The sequence below is a fragment of the Pundamilia nyererei genome, unplaced genomic scaffold, assembly GCF_000239375.1.
Source record: "Pundamilia nyererei isolate P.nyererei 1_Seehausen unplaced genomic scaffold, PunNye1.0 scaffold00035, whole genome shotgun sequence".
In the NCBI taxonomy this organism is placed as follows: Eukaryota; Metazoa; Chordata; class Actinopteri; order Cichliformes; family Cichlidae; genus Pundamilia; species Pundamilia nyererei.
The window spans coordinates 938,785-948,029 of record NW_005187436.1 but is presented as its reverse complement, the minus strand read 5'-3'; the positions used below and the strand labels follow the sequence as shown (position 1 = coordinate 948,029).

Here is a 9,245-nt window from a genome sequence, read left to right as displayed (position 1 = left end):
TTTCTGGCTGCCAACAATGGCAACTTTGTTCTTGTTGCCATCACATGTCTTCTGCACTTTCTTTGATTTCGGTGACCAGGATGAGAATATTTTTAAAAAACACACAACAGCCACCAGTCCAGGTACATCCACTGCTATGACTGTCTGGTTACACAGTCAATCTAAATTCTGTCAATGACATAAAAAACACAATAAATACAAATAAGGAGGACGAAACGCTTATGTTACTGTTCTTAATGAGTTGAGCAGCTGTCTACAATTTGTATAATTAAAAAATAATATAATTATAAAATTTGTATAAAGTTATGAGCCTATTTCAGGCAACTACTTGTCAACTTGACCCTGACACACTGTGACTGGATAAGACTACTGTTGTTAACTTACGATGCTAGCTCCTGGAGGTCATTTTTACAAACCTATCCATGTTTCCCATACTTCCTGCTTCTGACTGCACCACATAAATATATACATATTATACAATAATATTTCTTATATAAATAATAAAAAAACTGACTAAACAGGTTTTCTTGTCCAGGAAAAATTATATGACTTTTTTTGAAGAATCAAAATTTTAAACCACCTTAGGAGTGGAGTGGGGTGGGTGGGTTAACTGTGAGGTTAAACGTTAACATGACTTCAGACTGGTTCCAGTAATTTTCCAGCAGGATAGAGTCATTCTTTGTCTGGATAGTTTCCCCAGGAGTGGGAGGGCACAGAGACTGCATATCTATATTGGCACATAAACCACAATCCAGCTGCTTTATTGAATGTTTTTCAAACCCATTTATTGTTGGCTTACTGAAATAAACAACATAGATGCTAGTTACAGTGAACAAGGTTCTTAGAAAGCAGATTTTTTATTTTACCGGCCAAGCCACAGCATTCATCCTGCTGCCATCTGGCAAGTATTACAGAAGTACTGACTGCTGCTCCAGCAGACTTTAGGTCAGTTCATTTCCTCAGACCACTCACTTCATCCTCCGTCAACATGTATAAAAGTATTTTTGTTGTTGTTGTTATATTTACAGCAAAATCATTATTTTTTATTTATTTTTTGTTAGTAATATAAAGGTACATCATTTCAATGTGTAATTTATTTCATAAATTACACATTAACTGCAGAAAACAAATAGTGTGATTGATCGTGTATTTTATGGTTTTAGTGTGTTAATGATAAGCATTTGCCTTGCGTGTGCTTACTGGTTATCAAGAGCTGGTCTAATGTGGACTCTGACCATGAACTGGCCATGGAAGATGATGTTATAGCAAGCGGCTGTAAAACAAACCGCTGTAAGCTCTCATTCCTCTCAGTATCTACTGCACTATTGAAAAAAGACTTAATTTAAGACGTAATTTAAAAGCTCCGGAGCCACATCATCGTGTACTTGAATGTTTTCTGGAACTGTATATGGCAAATAAATGTTTATTAATTAATTAATTAATTAATTAACTACTAATGTATTGATCTGTGGTGCTGTTTTTATTATGAAAATAAACCACTCTTCAGACAAACTAAAATCAACCATGCTGACATTACAGATCTTCTAGTATCTCGATTCTCTCTTTCACCACTGCTGCAGACGCCAAAAATATTACAGTTAACTGTCTTTCCCTGTGGTTGGCTTACCTCTCTGCAGTGGAGAAGTTCTTCAGAACCACCATGTGCAGTAAGGGCTTCTCCCTTTGTCTCTGAGTCACGCTCAGTGTGGCTCAATCACCTGGCAGGTGCAGCAACACAGTCCGTTTCAGACGAATGACACTTAAATGAAAAGCATAATAGCAGCAAACATGTTCAAACGCTGCTGTGAAACAACACATAAGGGAAAAAAACATCAATGATGTAGCTACATAAAACCTTTTAAACTCTGAGCGGGATCATTATATGTATTTCACTGCATATAATTAGAAGAAACATGATGCTGCACATTACGACCAAAACCAGGAGAAAACAAACACGTCTCATTGTGATGTTTGTTTGTTTTGCTTCAGCGATGGTAACTTAAATGCAAGCTCAGATAAAACAAAAAACTGAGGTCTAAGCCATGCACTTGGAAGTCTGGTTTACTGATAATGCTTCCAAAACCTCTGCCCCACAATTGAGGTCATGAAGACAAATGAAAACATTTAAACCGAAACCTAATCCCGCAGACATCTCAGAGAACAGAGGTCTGTTTTTAATATTCGTTGTTCTCTAAAGTGATCCCTCAGAGTCGTTCCTGCAGTGAGATAGACTTAAACTTCCAAGGGGTAGACTAGCTGTCTCTCCTATCACACACACAACTGGGATATTGGCTCTTCTTGGAAGGTTCTTCTGGGATCGTCTCCTTCTTGCTGTTTATTTTTCCCCAATTGCCAAAAAAAAAATTGAGAGAACAATAATGTTTTGTAAATTTTTCTTTTCAATTTTCTTTTACAGAACATTACTTTGTATTGCAGTTTCAGTTAAATAGAAGACTTAAATCATTTTTGCTTTACATTATTTACAAAGTCACAGCTTTTTTGCAGATGAGGGTTGCATCTTTGGATGTTCCTGAATTTATAAGCAGTATAGATCGATATTCCTCAGTTAACTTCCAATGATTACTTCCTTCAAACCATCAACTCTATTAGACCCCTTTTGATAAGACTGTTTAAAAAGTCCCACAATTAACTAATGTATCGATCTTAAATATGATAAATCTATCTTTATTACTAGGGTACCTACCACAGGCTTTTAAGATAAGTTAAGATAAGTTTACTATTACTTAAAAAGCTCTACTTGGCCCAGCTGTCTTAGCAAATTATTGACCAAACTCCAACCTTCTTTTTACTTTAGTTTATTTAGCAAATTCTAGTCAGTGCAGAAACGGCACTGGTGAAGGTTATGAATGATCTACTTATGCCTGCTGACAGTTGATTAATCTCTGTGTTTGTCCTGCTAGACCTCAGTGCGGCATTTGATACTGTAGACCACAATATTTTACTGCAAACATTAGAACATTTTGTAATTATTAAAGGTACTGTGCTGCAGTGTTTTGAATCATATCTGCGAAACAGATTTCCATTTCCTCATGAAAATGGGGAGTGTTTTCTATACAGAGCTCCACAGGGAACCGTGCTGGGACCAGTTCTATTTACTTTATACAGCCTTCCCTCGAATAACTTTCTGTTATTTGCATCACAGTCTTCTGATGCTAACTGAACTGAATATTTATGCACAATTAAAAAAATAACATTAAAAAGACAATCAAATACAAGTTCCAGCTGTATAATAATCATCCACATAATAAACAGTGTTAATTATTAATATTTTAACATCAGCTGCAACTTTGTTATAGCTTTCCAGATAATGTTCATAGATGGTTTACAAACTAGTTATTAACAAATTCATGAACATTGCTGTCAAATTATTACTTATTACTTCTAGTAAAACACACTTAACAGTTGGTGGTTATGTGTTACTGATTTTTGCACTAGAATCTTCCTGCATTACAAGTGATGACCTAACCAGAAAAAAACAACCTTTATTACAATACATTTTAGCATAAAAACAGATGGTGTTAAACACTAGGGTTAGCTTCTGAGAGCGCCTCAAGTTCTGTTTTTTTAGCCATCAACTGTGGTTGTTTGAAAAGTACAAGTCCGTCCCCTGCAGGATCAGCAGTGCAGAGTATCCAGTGATTGTTGTCCTGTTCAGCTTTATGGGAATCCAAGAACGTGTGAGCCGTCAGCTCATACTCCTTGCCGTACATGGTCCTGCAAGGACACAACTGTTATGCACAGAAAAACGATAGTTGGCATGCAGGGGACCGAACGTCACTTTTAACTGCCATTCTGAAGGCCGGAATCTATTAACAGCAGAAATGAATTCACATCTTGGTGGTCATTATTAAGGACACAACAGATGGTTGGTTTCACATGTTCTTATAGCAGCTGTGGAGCTGATTAGCTAATTGGACCTGAGTAGCAGTGCAATTTTAATGTCATTGTAGCAAAAATGTACTGTTTTCTTCTTTACTTGCTCCTTGTGTATCCTACAGTATTGCTTGTTATTGATAATGTGCTAACAGACATCTATGCTGATATCATAAATGCCCAACACAACTGGTTTGGAGTTACATTTGAAAAGAAAATTGAAAAATACCAGAGGACTTGATCACCCAGAACAGCAAGAGCCTGGTTTGTTTTGCAATGTACAATCAGCACCTTCACATTAGCCTAAAAAAGCATGGACAAAACACAATTCTTAATGGCAGTGAAAGGAACATAATGCATTTATAACACTGATGCTGCAGCAGGTGTAACGTTTAACCAGGAAGATACAGTAAACACTTACAGGAACTGGCAGACCCTCATATTCAAGTCTTTCCTGGGGGTCAAAGTAAACTATCTTCCACCATGACAGAAAGGAATCGCTGTCTTCCAGGCTTACTTCTTGGAGGCGAGACTTTTTTGCACACTTTTAGGTCAAAATATATGATAATAGTAAAAATTCTCACAAAAAGGGGGAACATAATTATGTCATCTTGCACTAAAGTATGTACAGTATGTACAAATGCACAATTTTTCCATTAATTTTTCATTTAAAGCATTGTCACAGTTATTTTTGCTGTAATTAATGTTAAAACTTAACTTACCTTTTGAAAACTTTGCAGGTCACTCGTCAAGTAAAGCTGAGGGAAAGAAAGGGAAAGAATACATGTAAATACAAGAAGCAATCATTCAAATTGTACATACATCCCATGTGTATATGAGACCCTGCTTTGATTCATGTTGTAACATTAGTTATGGTACTTCCATGTGTTTGTGGTTTTCCTTTCCTGTGCGTTTTCTGTTCACCCTGTCTATAGCTTGCTGTTTTTCTGCATCTGTTCTTTGTTCTGCTTTAAATTTTCCTCTTTCATTTTGAGCGTTATTCCCTTGTACTTTTTCATCCCTTCTGGGCTATTTTACTTCATTATCATCTTGAATGACTTTACCTGTGTCTCATTTATTCATCTTCCCATGTGCATTTAGTGTGTGTCTGCCTTTAGGCTTTGCTGGTTCATTATGTCGTGCCTCCTGTGAACCTTTCTCTATTTTGATTTTTGTTTTCTTGACAGGATATTGGATATCTACATTTAGACATAAGAAAAAAGCATGGCATGTTAAATGTTCATTAAAAAAAGACTATAGCAATCTAGAAGCCATTTAAATCTTGCATTAAAAAAGGGGATTTATGGATGGCTAGATAATCCTGAAAAATATCTGTATGCAAGGGAAAAAGTCGAACATTCTCAGAAAGCAGTGAATTAAAAACCTTGAAAAACTTGACTTCATATCTGACATTAATGCATGGCCTTAACCCAGTAAACAGTTTGTTGCTATCGCCACAAATTCAAATTAAAACTCTCCTAAGGTAATGAAAAAAGCATAGTATAAAAAGCCAATGTGTTCTTTGGGACCTAACTCTTTAGAGATGGACTGAGGCGATGTGCAAAAACGATTTGAACCATCACAGTTTGAAATTGTTTTTCATCCTCTGGGATAAAGAAAAGAGGGACCGTTTCAATTTTTTTCAGCTTTCACTTTAAAAGCAAGAATCCACAGTAGTATAAGAGCGTGTAGTGTGTCAAGGGATTTTTACAACCTTTGAAAAGCATTTTAATGGGTTGAAAAAACTGTTTCAGGAAAACAATGCCAACCTACATTCCGCATGTAATTTAATAGCATGAGTACATAGTGACCTACAAGTGTCCAGGTGCCAAACTAGCCTGACTATAGTCCACACCTGTCACAAATGGATCACACTGTGTTAAAAAGAACGCAACTTAGTGGTAATTGTTTTTTTTCTTAGAAAGATAATAATTTAACCTTCCATTAATTGGCACACTGACAAGATCAGGTTTTTAAAGGTAATGTCATAACTTATATAACGCTACTAAAATACTATAATAAACACCAGTAATAAACGCCTTAATAAATCCTCTAAACTCAACACATCTCGTTTAGATCAGTCCAAAGACATAACTGAAAAAACAGTGTTATATAATAATCAGTGCTTAAAAGACTTATATCTTCCTCTCATACCAAGAACACAACTGAAATAACTGACAATAACTGTAACTTAGACATTAAAAAGTTTACATCTGAGGATATTACAGAACTGTGGTGTCAGGCCAGATTGTGCTCCCTGTAAAAAAAACATACTAAAGGATTTTTCTTATGTGGAAAATCACTGGAATGCCCATTTAAGATACTCTTTGTATTCAACATGTAATTAAAATGTGTATTGTGTGTGTGTGTGTGTGTGTGTGTGTGTGTGTGTGTGTGTGTGTGTTCACTTACTCCCCTGGCAAAGCCACTTGTTGTTTTTAAGGCAAAACTTTGCTCAAAATGAAGAGTGGATCCCTCAGGACTGCCATCTACACTAATGTCACACAAGCAGATGTTGCAGATTTAAATCAGGGTGTTGCTATAAGTATTAAAGTTTATGTTAATGTAAATTTGAGGGTGTTTACCTGGTAATGACGAAAGCTGTGCGTGTGCACGGCTGGACACTCCTGACAGCGCTGACTGCACACGGAGCTTGAATGCTGGGAGAAGGAATCTTTGTTAAGCTGTTAACATCAGCATTGATGCTCACTGCACTGCACTCCCTGTTTCCTCCTCCCATGTTCACTAACATCACAATATCACCAAAGTGCAGTGTACCATCATTTGTCACGGAGAATTTCACCTACACAAACAGATAAAGTCCCTTATTAGCACATTGCCAGTGTGATTGGTTTCAACAAGTATTTTATTGGGTTAAAACCCATTTTACCGGTTTTAAAATGTTCTCTTTGAGGAAGTCCATTTTCTGGCCAGCAAGCTCACCCCTCTCTTTTTTCTCCAGATGTTCTTTTACTTCATCCTGGAGAAAAAAAAAATAAGACATCAAGTAAGTACTCTTTAACACAGTTTTCTTTTCAGTCCAACCACTACTAGTTACTGTAGCAAGTAAAGTAAATCAATTACTTAAAAACATTTACAGTAGCATTAAACCATTATTACAAAAATTATTTGTAATCTCCCCAATTCAGTATTTCAGGATTATATCTAGCTGCGTGACATTTTGCGTTTGTTTTTGTCTCTGTGCAGTTGAACCCTGAAAACTTTACCCCAATAGCTATATCAACGTATTTTGTGTTGCCTACAACTCATAAAACGTCTAGCACTGAATACTTTCTTTAGGTGTGAAAACAGGACTATAAACAGTCAGATGTAAAGTACATTTCGAAAAATATGGTAATATTTTGACCATGAATTGTAAAAGGCTAAATGTTTATTAAAAAATTCCAAAAATTAGCAGACTATTTGTTATTATTTATTAGATCGATGCCCAGTTCGCAGTAAGTCTGTGTTAACTAGAACCTCGCAACCCCGAATCAAATTCACTTCCTAAACATATATAATAACACTGAATTACTACCAGTGCTATTTTCAACCCATTGCTGGTTGAAACATTAAATGTTCCAGTAGTTTTTTTTCTCTCTCTCTTTTTAAACAAACCTCTTTTAAGCGCTGCTCTTCAAACCAGTTTCCCATTTTCACAGGTGTGCGGTAAGTTCTTATATGTGCCATTTTTCACTCAGGCAAAACTGCGAGTACATGCCGGAAAGTTTAACAAGTTTAGCTGCTTTAGCTATTTTAGCTTGGTTTGTGATGTAGTCTCTATGGTAACGGTGTACTCGTCAGTTCTCGCTGATCGTCGCGAGACGTCGAGGTTGTAATTAGAAACAAAACAACTACAGTGTAGTACATTCATACAGCCATATATTTGTGTTGTGGCTTTTTAATCCGCTTTAATCTTGCTTAATTTGATTTTTTTTTAAAGTTTTTTTGCTCTATAGAGCAATTGTATTGTTTTTGGAAGTCATCACACTTTGGAAGTCATCACAGCGGATCATCTGCCTCTGTCTCACTCTACCCCAGGCATCCTCTTTTATTACACCAACCCTCTGCATGTCCTCCTTCACTACATCCAGAAATCTTCTTTGTGGTCTTCCTCTTTTCTTCCTACCTGGCAGCTCCATATTCAACATCATTTGTCCAGTATATTCACTCTCTCCCCTCTGCACATGTCCAAACTATCTCAGCTACGCCTCTCCAGCGTGACCTGTCTCTCTGATACATTTTCATGTTTGTCTTTATTGTTACTAATTATTCCCACCAACATACAAAAGCACAAAATAAATGAAAAAGAATTTCTGTTTTTCATTTAAGAGTGGAATAAAACAACATGTGATCACGGAGTTGCAGAAAGCATGTAGTGTCATACAAGTTTATTTTTGTAATCCTTCACAGTTACCTATGCAATAATATTCTGTGCTTTAGAATAATACTATATGCTTTATCATTTTACAAACAGTTAAACTCTAACAGTTGTAATCCAAAGACTTGAAGAAAAATGTCCACATATCTGCTGTACATCTTTCTCTGTTTCTCTCTGTATGTTTCAGTGGCCATTGGCCCTGCCTCTGGCACCAGAACCATTCATGTGACTCGGTTTGTGGTTTCTTTCTATCGGTGGGTCACTGTCATCTTCCTCTTTATCACTCCTATCATCGCCTTCCAGCTGCAGGATGAAAATAAGCAAAGAGGATAAACAACACAGACAGAAATAAAACATACCCCACATTCCCACACATCCCACATGCATGGACACAGAGACATCTGTAAACCCACCTGGGTAAAGATAAACTTGTAAACCATTCTTAATATGAGAGCAGCCCAGTACAGGTGGAGCAACTGGAGAACCAACAACATGACGTTGAAGAAATAGTAGCCAAAGAAGGCAGGATACAATTCCAGTGGGTACACCCATGTACAGTGAATCAGCCTGTGGAAAACACACTCGTAATATTTTAACATATCGCACTAAGATCATCAAGATCATCACTAGGGTGCAATTTTTCTTTTAAAATACTTACCAAAAAGGAAAAACAATAAGTCTTGTCACCATAAAGACGACTGCAAACACCACAAACATGCCATTAGAAGTCTGCTGCCACGTGGCGTAGTTGAATACTTTTGCACCCTATAAGGGGGGAGAGTAAATACATGTTACCTATTTTGCCATCAAATATGCCTAAAGTAACTCTATACTTAAATCTATGTATATTTTGACACATTAAAAAAGCCTCCAAACACAAAGAATGAGTTTTCTTATTTTACATGCCACCTCAGAAATTGTTCACTGCCAGATTTTTGCTGGATCACCACCTTTACAATTTTTTTTTTTT

At 36.5% G+C, this 9,245-nt stretch overlaps 2 protein-coding genes across 2 annotated transcripts in view; both read right to left on the bottom strand.

Annotated features, from left to right (window-relative positions):
• Positions 1–3,342: 3,342 nt before the first annotated feature.
• On the bottom strand, positions 3,343–7,606 carry cfap161 (cilia and flagella associated protein 161). Its single transcript, XM_005729907.1, has 8 exons — positions 7,513–7,606; positions 6,785–6,874; positions 6,480–6,697; positions 6,307–6,388; positions 4,617–4,652; positions 4,316–4,438; positions 4,124–4,197; positions 3,343–3,735 (listed from the first exon to the last, which is right to left on the bottom strand). The coding sequence occupies exons 1-8, from the start codon at positions 7,582–7,584 to the stop codon at positions 3,540–3,542; spliced, it is 891 nt and encodes a 296-aa protein (XP_005729964.1). The 5' UTR covers positions 7,585–7,606; the 3' UTR covers positions 3,343–3,539.
• Positions 7,607–8,457: 851 nt separating this feature from the next.
• The window catches only part of cers3b (ceramide synthase 3b), a 4,277-nt gene continuing 3,489 nt past the window's right edge, over positions 8,458–9,245 (bottom strand). The window contains exons 7-9 of the mRNA XM_005730148.1: positions 8,934–9,040; positions 8,689–8,842; positions 8,458–8,578 (exon numbers count right to left, since the gene is read on the bottom strand). Coding sequence (XP_005730205.1) covers positions 8,459–8,578; positions 8,689–8,842; positions 8,934–9,040 — 381 coding nt within the window. The 3' untranslated portion in view covers position 8,458. The remainder of the gene's footprint in view (positions 8,579–8,688; positions 8,843–8,933; positions 9,041–9,245) is intronic.

Bases quoted from the DNA above. Each gene is read 5' to 3' on its own strand.
- cfap161 (XM_005729907.1), bottom strand. From the start codon at position 7,584: ATGGCACATATAAGAACTTACCGCACACCTGTGAAAATGGGAAACTGG. The intron at 4,439-4,616 runs GTAAGTTAAGTT...TTGACCTAAAAG, and splicing joins ACCTGCAAAGTTTTCAAAAG to TGTGCAAAAAAGTCTCGCCT. The intron at 3,736-4,123 runs GTATTTTTCAAT...GTGTCCTTGCAG, and splicing joins CTGGGTGATCAAGTCCTCTG to GACCATGTACGGCAAGGAGT.